We start from the raw sequence: 20879 nt of genomic DNA, 5'->3' as shown, positions 1-20879 counted from the left end.
CATACTTTGAATTCTCCACAACCTTGATGTTTCTATTGGATCTGGCTTGGGTTTGTTTCTTATCTTATCACATCCAAAAAGCTGGGTCTGGGTCCTATCCGCACTCTAAAGAAAGAAGGGGTAGTCTTAGCTTGTGTCCTATCCTGTCCTGTCGCGTCCAGTCTTCGCGTGCAGTGAAAAGAAGAAGCACTACCCCCTGTTCCCTCATTAACGCGACCTGACTACACTAAAGGTACCAACCTAATTGTGTACCTTCCTACCCGTATCCGTATGAACCTTGCCGTAGGTAATTGTTGATGCAAAACTAGACTGTCCTCCATGTATCAACCTATTGGCTTCATTCTCATCACATCTTGTTCACTGATCTCAGACTTGGACCGTTGTCAGCACACATTAGAGCTGTTCCATTAAATTTGACAAGACAAAGCATACCCGCATACAGATTCAAAGGGTATCCGTGCTTAGTTGACATTTGCTTCTTGTTCCTTCTTTTCTTTCCCATTTACTTCTTCCCTTTCTGGTAACTTCAACTCTTCTCTTCCCTCTCAACACTCAACAATCACATCACAACCACAACCACAACCGACATCACCATGGCTCCAGCGCGTCAACAACCGGCGCCTCCGCCTTTTAGCAAGGATGAAAAAGTTCTGTGCTTCCATATGGACATGCTCTATGAGGCCAAGATTATGGATGTCCAGCAAGGTGAGAAACCCAGTGACGGATACAAGTATAAAGTCCACTACAAGGGGTGGAAGAACACTTGGGACGACTGGGTCCTGGTTGACCGCATCCGGCCTTTTGACGACGAACACAAAGAGCTGGCAGCACAGCTTCATGCGCAATTGAAGCATAACATTCAAAGGAGCACGAAACAGCCAAAGAAGGGTCTCCGAAGTGGTGCTGAGTCGGCCAGAGTTAGCGAGGAGCGATCAGGCTCGGCCACTGTTCAAGGAGGCAGGGGAGGTAGGCGAGGAAAAGATTGGGAGCTTGAACAGGTAAGACACTATTTTCATCTTTGTTCTGGCATATCTCATTGCCATGGTTCCGTTGCTCAGACGCTCTTTTCGTTTTACAACAGTCTTGTTCCCAGAAAGTTCTGGGCTGTAACATGCACCATATGAAGTGAGTTGATTGTGTTGAGACTGCTCAACGGCTACATCACCTGCGCTTTATTACACCATATCCCAATTTCCCCTTACGGTCCAAGCGATTAAAAGCCTTTGCCAAAGTCTGGTTTTCTATATACCAGATAGAGCGTGCAGTTCCAAGCCTTTAGGGGCGTTTGTTTATGATTCAGCATCCAGCATTGACCTACAACCTGCTACTCTGCAGCACTGGCACTCTTCCCCTGTATTTACATTGTTATCTATCACTGCCACCCTTCTTCCAACACCAAAAGCTGCCACCTTCCCAGCCATGTTTCTACATCCCACATTATAACCCCCCCGCAGTCGATATTCACCATAATCTTTCCATCAAATCCCCCCCCAACTTCATTTCTTCCCCATCTATACTTCCCCTTTCCCTTCTGTATCTGCATCTTACCCCCCGAAACAACACCGCGACGCAATGCTTCCTCCCGGCAAGGTCTCTGCATCGCAAGGCTTTCCCGTCTCAAACGTCAGGGGCTCAGCCGAGAAGGCCCAGCCAACCGAGTCTGTCGATCCCGGCAAGTCATCTCGAAAGGTCAGGCTCAGAAGCCTCAAAGAGCCAAAGGACCTCCTGGCAGCACGCCCTTCCGAGAATCACCGCTACGTGACCGACTCTGGGAAGCTCATCCGGGATGGCCGATACTCTGCGCCCCTGCCCGTTGCAACCGAGCCTAAGCAGCCTCGTCGCAAACCCTCAAAGCCTTCCAAGCATATCAATAAGCCCAAGCGGAGCTCATTTGACCAACCTGACCAACTTGAGATGGTAGATACATCCCTCGAGCACATTTGATCTCCTCCTCGCTCAGAATAGCTGTTGTTTCTTCTGGCCATTGCCGTTCCATACTAACTGCTTTACAGGAGGATGCTTTCCATAACAAGCCCATGATCAACTTGCCGGTGCCTGATCACATTCAAGCCATGCTGGTCGATGACTGGGAGAACATCACCAAGAACAATCAGCTAGTCCCTCTACCTCATTCCAAGCCAGTCGCCAAGATTTTCGAAGACTACCTTGCCCATGAGCGCCCTCACCGAGAGGAGGGATCGTCCAGCATGGACATCTTGGAAGAAGTTGTAGCAGGCCTTCGTGAGTACTTCGAGAAGGCTCTTAGCAGAATCCTACTCTATCGGTAAGTCTAATCCTTGGCAAATATGACCCAACCCTGACCATGACTAGCTTTGAACGCCACCAGTATATGGAAATGAAGAAGCTGTGGGAAAACACCGATTCTGACCCCGAGTACACCAACGTCTGTGACGTCTACGGCGCCGAGCACCTTGCTCGGTTGATAGGTATGAGTGCTCCTGATTCCTTTCGACGGCTCTTGACTGACTTGGCCTTGATAGTGTCTCTCCCTGAGTTGTTGGCGCAAACCAACATGGACCAGCAGTCCGTGTCACGCCTCCGTGAAGAGATTGGCAAGTTCAATGTCTGGCTGGGACGCAACTGCGAAACCTACTTTGCGAATGAGTATGAAACTCCAGCCCAGGACTACATCGACAAGGCCCGCAGCTTCTAGATTCTGCCGGTCACGATCCTTAATCAATGTTCTCCGTGGTCTTTCTGGTCCTTACAGGCCATTCTTATTAGAACCCTGCAACTGTGGTGTCCAACATGGCATTACACGGCAGACAAAATGTTGTGCTGTTGTGACCCTTTTTGGGGTAAAGAGACTCGTGGTTGGGATAACGCGGTGTTATACATGCGGTTGCAGGATAATAAAGGTCTTTGTCATGTGTCTTTTAACTGGTATTATTTTTTTGGTGTTTTAGGGTCTTGGTTTACCAAAGTTTGTATTATTCATTTAGGTCCTAAGAATAAGTAAACCAAGCACTTTTTCTTTACTTTTGTCTTGATCGTGATTCCATCATTTCCTTCAAACTGGAACCATGTTTTGTACAAAGGTCATTACAATATAGTACACATTCCTGTTTATCTTTTCCTTGGTATCGATTTCTGCCCCCTCACATTCTTGGCACAGCCTTCTCAATGTAGAATCCAGCATCTGGTGTCCGCGCAGCCTTGACTTCTCTCTTGCTCAGGACGCGATCCACCTCTTCCACGCGAACAAGTTCCTTGACCTTGAGAATCATACCGGCAAACTGCGGGTGCACAGGGTGGAAGACGGTTTGCATTCGTCGGCGCAGACCCAGAGCGGCGAGAACTCCCCGTGTGCGCTCGGGAAGACCAATGGCCGAGCGGTGAAGAGTAATGCGAAAGAAAGACATTGTCAGAAAGAGTTCAGTTTGCGTTGGTGGTTGATCGGTCGGTGGAAGGATGAATCGTAGCGCTAGGTCTAAGGTCGTATAAGAACGAGTCACGAATAGGGTGTGTGAAAGGCATCTTACCATCAATGCCTTGCAATTGCGCTCGCAGAGTGATTTCGCAGGAAGATACAGCAGCCCGCCTTGCACTTCTCGTCAGTCGTCGTCTATCAGTGAAGCATGAGCTCAGAGTCGGCGTCAAAATCCACAAGACGCTAAACTCTTCCTGGAGTACCCATGTCATGTGACATTATTGTCTTTGAGTTTGTTCATGGAACAACCGTGTCAGAAGAATGTTACAACTTTAATTGAGAATTTTTTTATTATTTATACTTTTACTTGACAGCAATTCACTAGCTGTGCTGGTGATTAATTGACACGATTAGGTAGGATAGTTCCTCAGCTTCCGACTAACATCCAATTAGCTATGCTAGCTGTAAGAAACATTGCTCGTAATATTTAAATACACAATTGTTAGTTTTTATGCTGCAAGCATCAATAGTTTAAAGGCGCATGTAAGCCAATCAGAATCTCATATCAAACATCAACATTCATGTCTATAGGATCAAGCGTGTAATATGGAGTGCCATCTTGTGGCCTCCAGCACTAGTTACATTGTATTGGAATTCTCATACAGACCGTCGTTTTTTCCCGACGCGTCCAGGCCGGCACAAAATCATCAAATGCTCGACGCCTTATCTCTTTCCTTCCCGATTGCATTATCATTCCCCACTTCTTACAGAGAAACCTCAACACGGCCCTCAGCACCAGGGGCACCAGCCTCCCGGAGGTTGGGAAGGAGGTAAGTGATGTCGTCCCAGGGATGACGGTAGAGACCGGTTCGCAGACGCTTCTGGTCGAGGAAATGGGCAATAAGACCAATGCTTCGGCCGAGGACGAAGAGACCGTTGAGAACACCCATCTTGAGGTAGTCCTCAGCCTCCTCAGCAGAGAAAGCACCGCAGTTGCGGACAAGATCGACGAAGCAAACAGCAATGCAACCGTCGACGTTAAGAATGAGGTTGTCCTTCTTGGAAGTGGTGACAGTCTCGACAGCAAGGGCGTAGTCAAGAAGCTTGTGGCTGGGGAAATTGTTGAGGACGTACTCCTTGACCAGCTCGACACGAAGATCAGGGTTGTTTCGGGATTTGACACGGTGGCCAATACCAGGAATGAGCTTGTTGGCCTTGCGCATGCCGTCGACGAAGTCACGAGGGCTGAGTCCCTTGTCAAAGGCACGAGTGAACTCCTCAGCGGCACCGTCAAGAGCACCACCAAATCTTTGCCCGATCGAAAGTAATCCGGCCACCAAGCTGCTCACCAAATCCTTGCCGGCACGTGTAGTGATAATGGTGTTCATGGCACCGGACACGGCAGGACCGTGGTCGGCAGTAAGCATGAGAACCATCTCGAGGAACTTGGAGGCGTAGGGAGGGAGGCGACGGCGGAACCACAGCAGAGACATGACACCACCAATGCCGATATCCTCCTTGAAAACGTCAGAGATAGGCATGCCGGCGTAGAGAAGCTCTTGGCCACGGTCATCGGAAATGGTGGAGATAAAGGCAGCGGGCTTTCGGATGAGACCAAGCTCCTGGGCCCAAGAGTAATCGAGAGGAATCTTGGGGACAACGGGCTCGGGCTGAGGAACGATGGTGCCTTGAGAGACAAGGTCATCGTAGACCTTCTTCAGGGTTGAGGGGAGATCCTCAAAGGTGGCGGGGACGTGGAAACCGGCCTCCTTCATCTGCTCATTCTTCATCTTGGCAGTCTCAAGCTGAGAGTTGGCGAAAGAACCAGCGTGACCGAACTGGACCTCAGTCTTGAACATGCTGGCGCAGGTACCAATGGCCCAGGCGACAATGGGTTTGGTGATGATGCCCTGCTTAACGGCCTCAATGACCTTGTACTCCTCGACACCACCAACCTCACCAAGCAAGACAAGGATCTTGCACTCGGGATCGGCCTGGTATCGTAGAAGATGGTCGATAAAAGTGGTACCGGGGTATCGGTCACCACCAATGGCAATACCCTCGTAGACACCGTCGGTGTTCTGAGAGATAATGTTGTTGAGCTCGTTGGACATACCACCAGACTTGGAGACATAACCAACGGAACCCTTGCGGTAGAGCTTGGAGGCAACAATGTTATCCATCATGCCACCGGTGTTACCGATCTTGAAGCTACCGGGCTTGATGCCACCGACAGTGGCGGGTCCAATAATGGTAACACCCTTCTTCTTGGCAACGTGGGCGATCTCACGAGCTCGCTGGAGTTCTTCATTAGCAAGCTGGTTTGAAGTAAAACTGCAATTGAAAAAGACTTACTCGCTCGGGGACACCCTCAGCAATAATAGCAATGGTCTTGACCTGGGAGTACTCCATAAGCTCCATGGTAGAGCTGTAGACACTTCGGGAAGAAGCAAAGTTGACGACAACATCGACGTCGGGGTGCTTCTCCATGGCCTTTCCGACCTGTTGGTAGACGGGCAGCAGAGTCTCGCTGGTTCCCCAGTACATCTTGCTGACGAATTGGCCGCCGAAGGTGTAGACAATACCGGCGACAGAGGGCTTAGATCGCTTGCAGATGAAGTCGAAGTCGAGCATGCCCTGGACGGCTCTAGGCTGGAGACCGTAGACGAGGCATCGTGTCTTGTCGGTGAAGAGAGCGTGCTCGGGAAGGGGGCTCAGCGGTCGGCTGGAAGCCGTGAAGCGCTGAATGTTGTCGTTGGCCGACAGGCTGTTAGAGGTAGCGGCAGCCATTGTGTATATCGAGCTCGACGGCGTGGTGGAGGTGGGAGAGTTGAAGATTTAAAGCGCTGGAGGAACCAAGTAAGGTATCAGCGACTACGAAGAGAGGAAACGCTCTGAGCTCTCTAGGAGGAAGCGGGCTCAAAGGAATTAGGTATGGGGGAGAGATGAAGGTATGAAGAGGAATTGAGGAAGGGATTGAAGATGAGTAGAAGAAACGGTCGAGGTGATCCGTCAGTTGAATGAGACAAATGGAAGGATGGACGGGAGACGAGGGGGAGGGGGAGGGACAGGAGAATCCAGGAGGAATGTTTACTTCTAGGTAGGTACTAAGGTACTGTCTTGTGGGTGTGTGAAAGCTAGACTTGGTTTTTGGTTGACTTTCAAGGGTCGATTGAGGCTGCTATGCTGTGAGGTGCCAGAAGGCCATCCATGTCGTCGAGGTCCCCATCCCCATCCCCATCCAGCCATCCTTCAAGCCATTTGTGCACCCGACACCGGGCAGAAAAATTTAGTGGGGTTGAATTCGAGCAGGTACTTCAGGTACAGTACATGGCGGGGCAGGGGGCCGTGTATCTACACTACCTACACTGCCCCTGTAAGATGGGGCCCACCTCCCGGTACATCGCACTAGCCACCGCCTTGCAGTCTTGCACCAGTTTTCTCACACAACCCGCATCTCATCAAGGAGGAATTTTTTCTTTTTTTTGGAGTGAAACGGCCTTTTACTCATCGTTTGGATAATCAACAACTATCAGATATCTTTACAGCAATGCTAATCTCATGATAAGTCTAATTGCCAAGTTGGGTAATTCATCGTCAATATTTCGGCACTGCAAGGGGTGGGATAAAACTAACGTTGATCAACCAGCCAGTTGGGGAAGAAGCCTGTGCTTTCTTTGGGGATGTTGCTTGTTCCAGGGTCCTCTTTTTTTCCTTCTGTTGATCTGTTGAATCCATGGACTTTTTTTCTTGTGCTGGCAATTGAGCTTGTAGACTGGAGCCTCCACACCAAAGTACCAGTACATCCAATCGGACCCGTTATAAGTTGGTGCCAATCTATCACTTGTAAAAGGCGTTGATGGTGGTGTTCCCCCACCATAGCCCCAAGAAGTCTGTCTGTCTGTTAATTAATAGCGGCTCAGTTCAGTTCAAAAATCCAATTACCAGCGAATTCAGAGTATATCGGTGCCCGGTCACAGGGACGCATAGGCCAGCGCATCTTGTTTCGGGTAGAAAAGACATAGAAAGGCTCATTCTTGGTTCCCCTTTGTCTGAGACGATGGGGTCTCGCAGTGTGTACCCAGCCCAACACATGGTGTGCATTACCGTAGAAGATATTCCACGGTCGTGTAGTCTCTGGTCTAAATTTGCACACACGCCGCTCAGTACTGTACAATAATACAGTGCTACCTAGAATCTCGTAAGCCCTCAAAAAGGAAGATAAACATACAACCAGTCGGCTTTTGTTCAGGCTGACCACACGAACGCTTGTTGGTTGGTAGAGGTGTGTATCGTGTTAAGATCTGACCTCTTTCCAGGGACAGTAGAGAATGAAAAGGCGGCATTGATCGTTGTCGTGGACACCCTTTCACATTGAGCAGATAGCTGGCTTAGCTAGCCCTACCACTTGAATGTTGTACAATCTGTGCAAAAGAAATGGGAACTGTCCTCTCTGCACCCTGATACATCTGCATTGGGACAGTCTGTAAGTATGAAGCCACTTTCTTCCTGGTCTTCCGGTTGATGTTCCACTGGTGTTCTGCAGTTCTAAGCGGATAGATTATTGCCATGCACAGACAGACTTAGCACACGGCTTGATAACTTGGGCCTGGTAGGCCTGAACTGGGTAGGCCTTGCTGGACAGGTCGTAGGTATGTACTTTGTTACTTCACTGGAGGCCTTTTGAAAAGTAAAAACTCTCTCCACCGAAAATCGGACACAGACGCAGCAACATGGACACTGATCCCGTAGCCAACCGGGGAGTTGTGGGCTGGTTCGAAGTGAACAGCGTGGAATGGATTGAGATAACAAGCTCCAGTGAGATGAGATGAGATGAGGTGAGGTGAGGTAAGTGGAGTCCATCCAGCCTGGTTGGAGGGGGATGGAGGGGCAGACCCGACAGCTTACCCAGACCTAGACCAAGCCCAAGCCAAGTCGGGGGTGGCGTCTTCAATGTCAATGTCGATTGCACTATTCTGCACGCACTTCACCTTGGCCTGTCCAAGTGAGTATGTATTGAGGCACCCGACCTACCTCATGGGGACTCACCGCAAGGTCAACCCTTCGCTCTTCCCCGGAACCCGAGTCAATCATTGCCAACCTCATCAGATGGATTGGATCGAAGTCCCCCCAACCTGAACCATGGATGATGTTGATATCATATTACCCCAAAAAAGGAAGCAAGCAGACAACTAACAACTCAGAAACGAAATTGGCCGAGAAACTGATAGAAGGTATCGAATCTCGGGAGATTGAATAGAAATTGGGTTTGGGTTGCGTTTCGAGTGGTAGCGTGTAAATCGTTGTCTGCGGTTTTCGGCGGTGGTTGTTTCGATTGACGTCCGTTGAATCGAACTGTCGTACGTAACTCAATGGATACAAGGCAAGGTTAGTTGTCGTGTCGTCGACTCGCCTCCCCCTGGTCCACTCAGGTCCTCAACAGCTTGGAGTGACATGAAGCATGTACCGGTACATGGCCAGCTCTCATCGCTTTTTTTGGATGAACCCTTCCTCCCGTCCCCAATGAATTTTGTTTTCAGGGCCCAGGTACCTCAGCCACGCGCTGATCGGCCCTGTCGCTCCAGGTACCGCCCACTGACCGCCCGCCGCTCGCCGCCCCAGGCTACTTGACTCCAGGCCAGACCACGCCAGGTCACCCCTCCCCTCCTTCCATTCCGACCCCTCCATCCATTGAGACCCCACCCACCTGTCTTCCCCTTGAGCTTCCTTCAGGTCCAGTGGTTTTTTCGGCCAGCAAGAGCTATTCACTCCTGTCTGGTTCCAACTCCCGCTTCTTTTTGCTCCTCCATTCTCACCTCTCTCATAGTCTTGAGCAATCATCACCTTTCTCTTCCTCTTCCCTTTTGCCCCATCTCTGTCATAATCTCTTCCTCCCCTCCCGATCCTCAATTCCAACTTCATTATCGCAGCCCACTTGAGCTTGTGTGCAGTGGTGAGTCTTTCTTCCTTTTCCCCGCCGACCATTCGTCAACTCTCGACTTCGAGCCGCAAACAGTCGCAAATCGCAATTGCTTCGCTTGAGCCTGGGGACTTGTACTCATACAGGCCACAGCGTTTGTTCTGCTAAATCCAATTGTACTTTCGACTCGCAACTCAGTTGCACGCTTGGGAGACGACACTGGTCATCTTGAATAAACACCTCCAACCAGTCGCTAACCAGCTTTCTTCGATCAGAATTGATTCAAAAAGGAATAAGCCGACACTCGCCAGCTCATTCCATCTTACCCTTTCTCCGTTCCTCATCAAATCTTCATAATTCAAAATGTCCGCCAAGTCGATTCTCGAGGCCGACGGCAAGGCCATCCTCAACTACCATCTCACCCGCGCCCCCGTTATCAAGGCCAGCCCTCTTCCTGCGCCTACCACTCACAACCCCCCCAGCAGACTCGCCTCGCTGCACTTCCCTGAAGATGCCAACGTTGCCGACATCCTGAACCAGGCTGAGGTCACCTACCCTTGGCTTCTCCAGCCCGACGCCAAGTTCGTCGCCAAGCCCGATCAGCTCATCAAGCGGCGAGGAAAGAGCGGTCTTCTGGCCCTGAACAAGTCCTGGCCTGAGGCTAAGGCTTGGGTTGCTGAGCGAGCCGGTAAGGAGCAGCAGGTTGAGCACACCACTGGTGTTTTGAGGCAATTCCTTGTCGAGCCTTTCGTGCCCCATCCCCAAGACACTGAGTACTACATCAACATCAACTCAGTCCGTGATGTAAGTTGCAGACATGTTTCCCTTGTGTATGTGGATTGCCATGGACCGGCAGCCTTCAGAGGCTTTCGGGGTAAAGTCCTGAGAAGAACAAGACAACTGTGAGATCCTTCCGAGGACAAAGGGGCTTGCAGCAACTTGTACTTCTTGGTCGGCTACAAGAGTTGAATTGTGGGCTCGTTCGCACCTCCATCGGTAATCGTTCATCGTACCGAAACGGGCGAACGGATGCCATGATAAAGACTCGTCGGAATCAGCCCCTGGTCTTCTCGGTCCTTTCCGACGCCAATCCACATACACCATCCCAACTACCGAAACGACAAGATCGACTTACTAACGCTTCTATTTGTAGGGCGACTGGATCCTCTTCACCCACGAGGGTGGTGTTGATGTCGGTGATGTCGACGCCAAGGCTGAGAAGCTCTTGATCCCCGTGGACCTTGCTGAGTACCCCTCTAACGAGGAGATTGCTGCCACTCTCCTCAAGAAGGTTCCCCAAGGTGTCCACAACGTCCTCGTTGATTTCATCACCCGCCTATACGCCGTCTACGTCGACTGCCAGTTTACCTACCTCGAGATTAACCCTCTCGTTGTTATCCCCAACGAGGACAAGACCTCTGCCGAAGTCCACTTCCTTGATCTTGCTGCCAAGCTCGATCAGACTGCTGATTTCGAGTGCGGTGTCAAGTGGGCTATTGCTCGATCCCCCGCTGCTCTTGGCCTCACCAACATTGCTCCTTCTGCTGATGGCAAGATCAGCATCGATGCTGGTCCCCCTATGGAGTTCCCTGCTCCCTTTGGTCGTGAACTGACCAAGGAGGAGGCTTACATCGCTGACCTTGATGCTAAGACCGGTGCTTCCCTAAAGCTTACCGTCCTTAACGCCAAGGGCCGCATCTGGACACTGGTTGCCGGTGGTGGTGCTTCCGTTGTTTACGCCGATGCCATTGCCTCTGCTGGTTTCGCCGACGAGCTTGCCAACTACGGTGAGTACTCCGGTGCTCCCACCGAGTCTCAAACTTACCACTACGCCCGAACTGTGCTCGACCTTCTCCTCCGCGCTCCTCAGGCCGAGGAGGGTAAGGTTCTCTTCATCGGCGGTGGTATCGCCAACTTCACCAATGTTGCCAGCACCTTCAAGGGTGTCATCCGAGCGCTGCGCGACTTCGCTCCCAAGCTGATCGAGCACAAGACCTCCATCTGGGTGAGACGTGCCGGTCCCAACTACCAGGAGGGTCTCAAGAACATGAAGGCCGCCACCCAGGAGCTCGGCCTCGATGCCAAGATCTTCGGCCCTGAGATGCACGTCTCTGGTATTGTGCCCTTGGCTCTCGTTCCCGGTAAGTGGGAGGAGAGCAAGGCGCAGGAGTTCCAGGCTTAAAGAGGATAAAAACTTTACCACGGAGATGGTATAGTATAGAGATGACGCAGGTATAAAATGAGATACCTGTACTGAACGAGATTTTGTACTGCAAGATAGACAAATGGGTACCATGTGGTGCGTTGCAATTTCTAAAGCTTGGGACTAATGATGGTCGAACAAGCTGTGTATGGCAGTATTTGAGCTATGACGGAAAGAAAGCTAATAGATATGATGACACTTACGGATTTGATGAGTTGTTTCGGTTGTTGTTCTAAACAGAAGTCTTGTGTGATGTCAACATTGTGACTGTCGAGCCAAATTCTACGTCGCCTACAAACGTATCCCAAGCTTGTTTTTTCCCACGATATACACCCCCCAACGCTGTATCCAAGCCGAGGCATCATGGTTCACAGCATACAATATCGTCTAGATAGTCGACGCCAGAGTAACCATAGCATTTCAGGACGACGGATCTGTCGAGTCTTGGATTACACAACCCTGCAATCCGATTCCTTTTTGGAAATATACCCTCTGTAGCGTCAGTCTCGGGCATTCAACACCAATGACAGCAATTCCACTCTGTTTTCAACCTTCTCCTTCCTCTTTGAACTAAGCCTGCTTGCTTCGTGTTACCCTGTCCATAGGGAGTTGTCGAAAGCTCAGGCCTTCTTGCGATCTCCTACCTTGCATGTCTTGTTCGATATGCACAAACAAATCGTCCGAGCAAACGCAGCAAGAACCCGTCTCAGATGACTCTACTTTCGCCATCCAATAGGCCCGGAATCTGGGGACAGCAAACGGAGGCTGATGGCGTGTCAAATTCCATGCGAATAAACTGCCGATGTATTGTCATTGACGCAAATCAGATACCATAGGGTCTGGGGTATGCATAATAATGCAAGGACATGACGTGGTACCTTGGCCAAGTGATTCACTCCTCGTCAAACACATTAGTCCGTAAGTACAAGCAAGCATGAGGCTTCCAAACGCGGGACTATTCTCTCCATCAACCCTCAAACAAACACGGCTGTACCTCGAGCTCATAATACGAGCCGGGCCCGGCGTCGAATCACGCTCACATTCGCTTCATTTTCTCAAGTAGAGACCCCCTCTTGCATATCTCTTTGGGTGTTCGTTGCGTCTATGGAACGTACACACTACCCTTGGGCTTGCATCAGTACGGTCTTTGACCTGCTCTTCGCATATCATCGTCTGAGAACCTGAATCACCTTGATCATCACATTCATCTATATCTGACGAGCCTTTCAGATACCCCCCTCAACACAAAATACCTGTCTCTGTTCAAAGCTCTCGGCACTCGCAGCTTTATCCGGCAGGCCCATATATCAAACCTTTCGGTGTGGGTATCTTACACCGCATTCATATCTCGAATCCTACCCAGGGTTGACGTCTGATATTACAAAATGCCAATAGACACACATTATTGTGACGATGGTGACAACCACAGCTCTGGTTGCTGTATCGGATGTTGTCGTGCTGGCGACTTTGGCACTCATGATGGATGCGGCCCCTGCTACTGCCGGCGCTCTTTCAAACAGGATCACGACCGTACAATCTACACTGGCTGGAGTCTAGGCCAATACTACCCCGGAAAAGACAGGTATGGAGAGCCATCATCTACTACTGGTGGAGGCAAACCTACATCGTCCGAGAATAGGTTGGGAGGACTGAAGCAGGCGTCTGGACAGCAAGCTCAGGAGCCTGGTGAAAACAAGGATGCAACCGAAATTAAAACTGACAAGTCTGTCAAGACATTGAAGACTTGCTCCAAGAAAATTGACAAATAAGCAACAATGAGTGGTCTAGGCATTTGTCGACTGGGTATCAATAGTGATGGCAGTCTCGTCATAAAAATTAAACATCATTTCATATGCAATGGTAATAGTCTCCATTGAGTTGTCATTTGAGAGTCTATTAACCAATAATAAACAGTGTATTTGTAGAATAAAGCTCATATCCCTGAGAAGTCTAAAGGATCTCCCAATGAGCGGGCTCAAAAAAAACACGAGCCTTAGAAGTAGTTGCCTAAACACCAGATGATGCGGGTGCGTGGTATCGTGTACTCTTTGCATCTTTGAGAATCAAAACCTATCGTAACGTTATCCGCCAAGCATCAGTCCTTCACATCGTCCATTTCTGATATGCGTCTACCTGTTCCAGACAGGTTGCTCATAGCGCAAACATCATGACAGCCAGAGGAAAGGCTATAGCCCAAGCCAAGGGCCGGGTGAGGCCAGCGGCGTCCTCGTCATCATCGCTGTCCTGGGCGTCTCCACTGCTATCCGAAGAAGTCTTGTTGTCGGAGTTGGTACTGTTCTTATCATCGGTAGTCTCGCTGCCAGTGTCCGCATCGTTGTTACCAGACGCATTAGACTCATCATCCTTGAGTGGGACCACCTTGAGGTTCTTCATAGCGGTGCCATCGGCGTTCATAACATCAAGCTTGACATTCCAGTCAGAGATGTCGACAATCTTTCCGCTAGGCTTGTTCTTGATACCATTATCAATCAGGTCCTGTGCCTTGGGAGGAACGTCAGGGATGGTGAAGTTGCTGTCGAAGTTGCTGTCCTTGATGAGGCTGGACTTGCACTCTGGAGCCTTGATAGAGGAGTTCTTGCCTGCGGGGTTTGACTGCACCGACTCCCATTTGATTCTAGCAAACTGGTTCTTGAGACGGTTAAAGTCGCCCAGGATGCGAACCTTGTCATCGTCAATCTTTACAAGGCCATAGTTGTTTTCCTCTTCAGTATATTCATATACGACGCCACCAGAAAATACCGAGCTCATCTGCTTGCCATAGATGGCTTGGGTTTCGTTCCAGTAGCGGGGCGAGGGCTCGATGCAACCATATTCACTAAAGAAGATGGGGATAGACGATGATTCGAAGCCGGCGACGAGGTCGTCGTATGAGGAGGTTTCATAAGTGGCTTCAGGACCACACCATGAGTAAGAATTGAGGGCGAAGAGATCAGCTTGGCTCATGTCATCTTCATCATCGGGATCGGAGCATTGCAAATAGTTCCAGGTGTCCCACAGAACTTCACGAACATCGGCGGCAGAATACCCGATAGGAATCTTACGCTTCAAGTTGTTTTTGACGTAGTTCTTGAGGTCGCGGGTCAGAGCACGGATGTACTGAGGGGCATCTTCAGCCGTCTTCTCGTCGTTGATGACCTCGTTTGCCGCGAAGAAAAGCAGAGTGTTGGGGTAGTTTCCGAAAGCTTCAACAATGGCAAAAGTGCGGTTGAGGTAGTCGGCGTGATAGCTCTCCCAGGGTGCCAAAGAGTGTAGGGACTCGTGGGGCAAAGGAGAGTTGACATCAATCATCATATACATGCCAGCCTATGAGTGGCAGGTTAGCAAAGTGTTGTAGTACATTAAACGAAATCACTTACAGCATTGAAGATACTGGCGCACTCATCGTGATTGACATTAGGGTCAAGGTTGTAGACGCGGATGGCGTTGATACCAAGAATCTGCATGAGAGCAGCATCTCGCATGCATTTATCCTTGTTGCTCAAGGGGTCCTTCCCCGTGGCAGGGTCGTAGCCGGCACTGCCTCCAGGTTGGTAGGCCATACCAACAATCTGGAACTTGTTGCCAGTTTCGGGGTTGACGAAGTCAGTTCCCTGGATCTCCAGAGGAGGAACGGCACCCACAACCGCGGCCCCGAGGGCCATGAGAGCGGCGTTGATCTAAATCGCATGTTAATGAGTCTGTGGTGTAACAAGAAGCAATGCGCCATGCACATGCATGTGCTTGTAGCGCGGGGGAGTACATACAAGCATGGCGATAATGTGATACTAAATCTTTTAATGTGATACTTTCTCCCAAAAAAAATCGAGACACTGTATGTTGTGCGGTTGCTTGACGTTTCAGAAGGCCAGACAAGATCGGGTCGGTTTACAGCAGAGAGTGCGTTTTGCTGCTGTTGTTGACGATGTTGTTGGGAAGAAGAGACCAAAGACCAAAGGCGAGCAAGATGTAGTATTTGCGCCAAGTGAGCCCAGGTACACTTGGAAAGAGCGATAACAAGCGAGAGGACCACAGTTTGGTCAATGACGAATGAGTTAACGAAGAATGAAAGAAAGAATGGAGTTGTAAGAAGGAGCAAAGGTGGAGGAAGAAGAGTAGGAGTGGAAGTGGAAGTGGAAATAGAAGCGGGAAGGTGAATGAATAACTAACTGTCTGGCAGCGCCTGTGCAGTGATGGATCGATCGAATTGCGCCGCCCACGCAGTGGAGGAAGTGAAGGAAGGTCCGTCGAGTGCCACCAGCAAACAGCAAATAACAAACCAAACAGAGATGGGCAGGTGCAATGGCAGGCAGTATTAGCAGGGCAGCTCAATTGAGAAAGAGTACCGAGAGGCCAAGCCAGGATAGAAAGGGGACTTCATCAACACAAGACAACCATCTATGAGATAGGGACGATAGATGAGGTGAGCCTAGACCCAGGCCCGCCGGCTCTGGACCGCTTTCAGTCTATTACACCACTATCGGCCATGGCATTTTGGTTTTAGCATATATAAAACAAGTTCCGGCAGAAGCCAAGTTGAGCCAAGAAATGTGGGAGCATTTGTTATACGAGGTTTGTATTTATTTATCTGATAGATGTAAACAAATAGCATGTCAACTGATAGATGGGTAGACATAGTATTGACTGTTTCTCTCTCTCTATCTGTCTATTGAGTTGATGCTCTTGCCGAAACTAGCAAAATGTACAGAATTACGCTTATTACAGTACCCTGGTTGTCATGGGTCCTTGAGAGTCGGTTGCCAGGGTCAGATATTAGCGACGCCTTTGAGGAGAAAGTACTTGGCAGCAAGAAACCCGCTTTACTGTTTGCAGCTTAGAATCGGTCATTTAGACGATGAGAACGGGGTCTCCAAAACGGATCTACGGGAATGAGTGGACAGAAAACGTTTGACATTTGCGAAGTGGCTGAGAAAAGAACAGGCGCTGTATCAGAAACCCAAAGTTGGATATTCTACAAAAAGCAAGAAACTCAATTGGCGAATCTTTATTCGTCCAAGCCACTTAAACGCCATGTTCAGATCTTAGCTCTGTTGGCCATTCACTGTTGACGAATGACAAAATGACTGCCCATTTAAAGAGTCCATTACAAGGTCCCACCACGTTTCGTACAGAGAGACCCTTGCAACACCCATCCACCGCAATCTCGAGTTTCCAAAAGTTTGAAATTACTGCCAGTTTCTGTAAAGCACGCATTTCTTGGCATCAACTCCAGAAATGCCATTGTGTCAAGCATCAGTGAAGGGCAACATCTTTATTCTTTACACAATTTGGTCCTAAAGCCAATGCATACCGAGACTTGGTTCAAATTGTTTGCAACTGAGACAATAGAATCAAAGTCAAAGCATATACATAGTTACTCTTTGGCATACTGCGGATGGGCTCTAGCAGCCAATAGTGTAACAAGGATCGTCTCTTGAGGCTTAACATATGCAGCAAATGCGACCATTTTCGCGACAGGATGTCTTGTATCAAAAGACTAGCCTAGCAGCACCTGACCAAGCCCAACGATCCCCGTGCCATGAACAAAATTACACTAATATCTCATGGCCACGCCTTGGTGTGATGTCTAGTTAGTTGGGCACCGCGCTCAGTCATAGCTCTAGCGTGCTCCCTTGGTATTCCTTCTCTTCTCTACATCTACATAATTGTCTTCGATACTGGCTACTTTACGCTCTCTTAAACGAGCACGGGCTATTATTCCCCATGATGCGGAAACCGCCCCATACCTTTAATGAGTGCTTCATAGTGTAGTGCTCTGAAACTTGGAAGTCGGGATATGTTGGCAGGGGTCATAACTCACCAGTTTTTATTATGGTGGTCTGCCTTGGTGTTGAATGTCGCTGTTCCACGGATATACACTATGACTTATTGTATAAATTCTTGCCTTGATCAAGTAACTAAATTCGACCGTCGGTAATAGATTGGACGGTAAAGTCTGATCCTTGCTGGCGTGTTGATACCAAATGATTCACGGCCGAGCCCAGATGTGGTTTGACAAGGTAAGGTTCAATAGTGTAGACGCTTTGGTTAGAAAGGCAACGGCTGAGTCTGACAGAAGGCCAATCTTCCACCAGCTCCAAGGACAACTCCTCCCAGAAAGACGAGAGCAACTACTAGAATACACTCATGTATTGTATATTTGTTAATACATCACACAGTGGAAGCTCACAAAACCAAGTTAGCAAGCCTACCCTATACCACTAATATGCAAATCTCTCAGAACATGTTTTTATCCTTTGTTTCATACCAGCCATGAAATATCGGGGACACCCATGTGCAACTACAGGTATACGTGGGACGTTTATTACTACCTACCTACCTAGGTACCTAGGTATAATTAAACACGCATTCTGGAATCAACATCACAGCGATAACGATTTGAGGAAGGACTCCCCCAACCGCATCTGCAACCCATCAAGTACGTCAGAAACTCCAATCGAATTGATACACTATGTAGGCAACGAAACTAACTCCAGATTAGAGTATGGGGTAATCGGTCTTATTAAAGCATAAAAAAAGGCCAAATAGTTCTCCGGGGGTAACACTGAAAGAAAAGAAGAAAGTCGTGTACAGCTTCGATACGGACTGACCAGCAGACAGTCCTCGAGGCACGTAACCAGGAAACGGGTATCTGGATCTCAACTGACCAGTCCCCGTCTCTCATATGGTTCATAACTCAAGGGTGCTACTCTCGTCCTTGCTCGCATGCCGGTGTCATCGACACGATGTAAGGCCTTCAGGGGTTCACTGTGGCCAAGCCTACCAAGGAACACCCGAAGAAAGCAATTACTTTTGGGTTGCTCTACATCAGGCCGTGAAATATGTGGAGTGTCGTAACAAATGCGGGCTATCGAGCTGCCCCGAGACGCCGTCGCTCCATTGCCAGCACAACTTCAAACACAAATTCAGCTTAGTAGCCGTTCATCGTCATTCGTTGCGAGTTTCGGCTGAGCTCGCGGTCGGCGGCAGGGCTGATGGGTCGGCTGCTAGCACCACCGTGAGCGCTGCTTTCTTTGAGGGCAAGCAGTTGCTTGGCACGGAAGGTCTCGTAATGGATCTGAGAGGTGGTCTCGATAAGGTCCTGGAGGTGGGTTCGGAGGAGGAAGTCTCGTAGGTAGACGAATTCACAGTGAGTCTCGTCCTCGACGTTGATGACACCCCATCTGTTCTGACGGCCGCGGACCTGCTTACCGTTGACGATGATCGACTTTTCGGATCCAACAACGGCGAAGGGAACGAGGTTCTATCATACATTAGCATTCGTGCCATCAATTTCAAGTCAAATGTTATAAGCCTACCTTGATCTGGCCGTTCAAAGCACGCTCCTCGTCGTCGAACTCATCGTTGTCGTAGGGGTACATCTTGAGGTTGTGGAAGGCAAACTCCTCCTTGATGCGCTCCTTGAACTCCTGACGCTCCTCAACAGTCAGGGTGTCGGCCTTGGCAATGACGGGCACCACATTGACGACGTCTGAAAGCTTCTTCAGGACAACAATATCGATGGGCTTGAGAGAGTGGCCTGATGGCTGGATGAAGAAGAGACAGCAGTGAATACGTGTATCCTGGATGTAGCGCTCTCGCTGTGCAGTGAGCTCCTTGCGCAAGTACGCGGAGTGCTGATCCTTGATGTACTTGACGATGGGGTCCCAACAGCGGTCATTGTTGACAAGATCACCATAGCCGGGGGTATCGACAATGTTGAGTCGAAGTCGGACACCGTTCTCTTCAATGTTGTGAGAAACGGCCTGGATCTCGGTGGTCTGGCGGATAGGCTCGTCGGGTTGGAAGCGACCCTTAGAGTCGATCAGGTGAGAAGCGAAGATGGTGTTGATGAGCGTCGACTTGCCCATACCCGTCTGGCCTACAATGCGCAAGACGAATTAGCACACAGACGTGATCGTAGACACAGACAGCCGGATCATCATCACACCACGGTAGATGGACCAGAGGCTCAATTGATATGGGAAATGTGCATGTTCGGTACTTACCAACGCAGATGACGTTGAACTGGAAACCACGCTTCAAGAGCTTCTTCTCAATCTGAGAAGTGATGCTGTCGAAACCGACATGGCTCTCGGGGTAAATAGTGTTGGGAGGAGCGGCAGCCATCTTGAATAATTCGGCGACACTTGTTAAATTAAGCAGGTAGATAGATAAGAGTTGAAGCTTGGGAATGTCAAAGATATTCCAAGAAAGAAAGAAGGACTGGACTCGAAGCAACAAAGGACAAGTCGAGCACACACAAAGTCAAAGTGACGCCTGAAGATGTAGCGAAGCTGAGAAGTTGGAGGTTTAGGAGAGGCTTGAACACGACGAGATGCTAAGGGGAACTTTTCGGGCACTGGGCTGCTACTCCTGCCACCTTAGCAAACAATTTCCGTACTGGAAGGGAGGTGTCAGGGAGCAGGGAGTAGTCCAGGGTCCGAAAGAAAGGGGGAAAGCGCGTTTGGAGCTCTTCATTGGTTGAAACGGGTCAGTGCGTAGGATAGCTGATGATTGGCCCGCCGGCACTTTGGGGAAAGGACCAGGCCATCAGACTTTTGACGGTCGATTGAAGCCTTGCGCATTTTGATCATCGCGACTCTCATTCGAGTTCAACATCTGACCGACCGACCAATTTGTCTTTGTCAGACAACGGCCGCTTGCGAACCTAAAGCCGGGAATCGATCAATTCGCTTTGACTCGATTCATTTCTTGGCCTGCGATTGTCTTTCAATTTGACTTCGCCTGCACCACCAAATACGATATATCACCATTATCCCAATACAAGCTACATCTCTTCGTCAAGATGGCTGCCGCTCTCCTCCCCCGACTCTCCTCTACGCCCCTGCTCTCAGCGGTATTTTTCCGACAGTTCACCCAGAAGCTTTTCCCGACATTGTCAATTGCGATCCCCGGTGTCTCTTTAAACCTCCCCACCATTGACGATATCTGGGAATCTGTGCTACGAGCTGTACCCAAGAACAAAGTCTCTCACTCAAGGAAGCGACACAGGCAAATGGCGGGCAAGGCGCTCAAGGACCAAAATGGCCTGTGTAAGTGTCCTGGATGTGGTCAGCCCAAGCGTACACATCGGTTATGCCAACATTGTCTTGAAGGTATGTTGATGGATTGTCTATACTATTATCGTGGACTACAGGCCCTAACAGAGTGTAGAAATGAAGCAAATGTGGCGACAGGATTACCCCAATAACAGGCCAGAATAAAGAGAGGCAATGGAATCGATAATTTACTGTAACAAGAGTCTGTATAGTCACCCAGGATCATGCATACCACGGGCGTTTCGGCTCGTTTGAGCCTTGTAGGATTATGAACAATAAAAAAAAGTTTATACCAGACGTTGAATA

At 49.5% G+C, this 20879-nt stretch overlaps 9 protein-coding genes across 9 annotated transcripts; 5 read left to right on the top strand and 4 right to left on the bottom strand.

Moving 5' to 3' along the window:
- Positions 1–593: 593 nt before the first annotated feature.
- Positions 594–1124, top strand: FPOAC1_009007 (uncharacterized protein; the record flags this gene model as incomplete). The annotated part of the gene is made up of 2 exons (XM_044853440.1): positions 594–998; positions 1059–1124. 2 exons carry the CDS (start codon positions 594–596, stop codon positions 1122–1124), a joined length of 471 nt encoding a protein of 156 aa, XP_044706110.1.
- Positions 1125–1572: 448 nt separating this feature from the next.
- FPOAC1_009006 (uncharacterized protein) lies at positions 1573–2674 on the top strand (the record flags this gene model as incomplete). Its single annotated transcript, XM_044853439.1, has 4 exons — positions 1573–1917; positions 2013–2284; positions 2332–2447; positions 2502–2674. 4 exons carry the CDS (start codon positions 1573–1575, stop codon positions 2672–2674), a joined length of 906 nt encoding a protein of 301 aa, XP_044706109.1.
- A 445-nt stretch (positions 2675–3119) lies between these two features.
- Positions 3120–3663, bottom strand: FPOAC1_009005 (uncharacterized protein; the record flags this gene model as incomplete). The annotated part of the gene is made up of 2 exons (XM_044853438.1): positions 3120–3451; positions 3504–3663. 2 exons carry the CDS (start codon positions 3661–3663, stop codon positions 3120–3122), a joined length of 492 nt encoding a protein of 163 aa, XP_044706108.1.
- A 492-nt stretch (positions 3664–4155) lies between these two features.
- Positions 4156–6181, bottom strand: FPOAC1_009004 (uncharacterized protein; the record flags this gene model as incomplete). Its single annotated transcript, XM_044853437.1, has 2 exons — positions 4156–5688; positions 5747–6181. 2 exons carry the CDS (start codon positions 6179–6181, stop codon positions 4156–4158), a joined length of 1968 nt encoding a protein of 655 aa, XP_044706107.1.
- Positions 6182–9674: 3493 nt separating this feature from the next.
- FPOAC1_009003 (uncharacterized protein) lies at positions 9675–11493 on the top strand (the record flags this gene model as incomplete). The annotated part of the gene is made up of 2 exons (XM_044853436.1): positions 9675–10115; positions 10465–11493. 2 exons carry the CDS (start codon positions 9675–9677, stop codon positions 11491–11493), a joined length of 1470 nt encoding a protein of 489 aa, XP_044706106.1.
- A 1406-nt stretch (positions 11494–12899) lies between these two features.
- Positions 12900–13283, top strand: FPOAC1_009002 (uncharacterized protein; the record flags this gene model as incomplete). Its single annotated transcript, XM_044853435.1, has 1 exon — positions 12900–13283. The coding sequence occupies one exon, from the start codon at positions 12900–12902 to the stop codon at positions 13281–13283; it is 384 nt and encodes a 127-aa protein (XP_044706105.1).
- Positions 13284–13665: 382 nt separating this feature from the next.
- Positions 13666–15284, bottom strand: FPOAC1_009001 (uncharacterized protein; the record flags this gene model as incomplete). Its single annotated transcript, XM_044853434.1, has 3 exons — positions 13666–14838; positions 14892–15191; positions 15279–15284. The coding sequence occupies 3 exons, from the start codon at positions 15282–15284 to the stop codon at positions 13666–13668; spliced, it is 1479 nt and encodes a 492-aa protein (XP_044706104.1).
- Positions 15285–18442: 3158 nt separating this feature from the next.
- Positions 18443–19641, bottom strand: SPN2 (Septin Spn2; the record flags this gene model as incomplete). The annotated part of the gene is made up of 3 exons (XM_044853433.1): positions 18443–18775; positions 18831–19393; positions 19521–19641. 3 exons carry the CDS (start codon positions 19639–19641, stop codon positions 18443–18445), a joined length of 1017 nt encoding a protein of 338 aa, XP_044706103.1.
- Positions 19642–20320: 679 nt separating this feature from the next.
- On the top strand, positions 20321–20738 carry FPOAC1_008999 (uncharacterized protein; the record flags this gene model as incomplete). The annotated part of the gene is made up of 2 exons (XM_044853432.1): positions 20321–20630; positions 20689–20738. 2 exons carry the CDS (start codon positions 20321–20323, stop codon positions 20736–20738), a joined length of 360 nt encoding a protein of 119 aa, XP_044706102.1.
- Between the last annotated feature and the right edge of the window lie 141 nt (positions 20739–20879).

This window comes from Fusarium poae, chromosome 3, assembly GCF_019609905.1.
Source record: "Fusarium poae strain DAOMC 252244 chromosome 3, whole genome shotgun sequence".
NCBI lineage: Eukaryota > Fungi > Ascomycota > Sordariomycetes > Hypocreales > Nectriaceae > Fusarium > Fusarium poae.
This window is presented reverse-complemented; position numbering and strand designations above follow the sequence as displayed.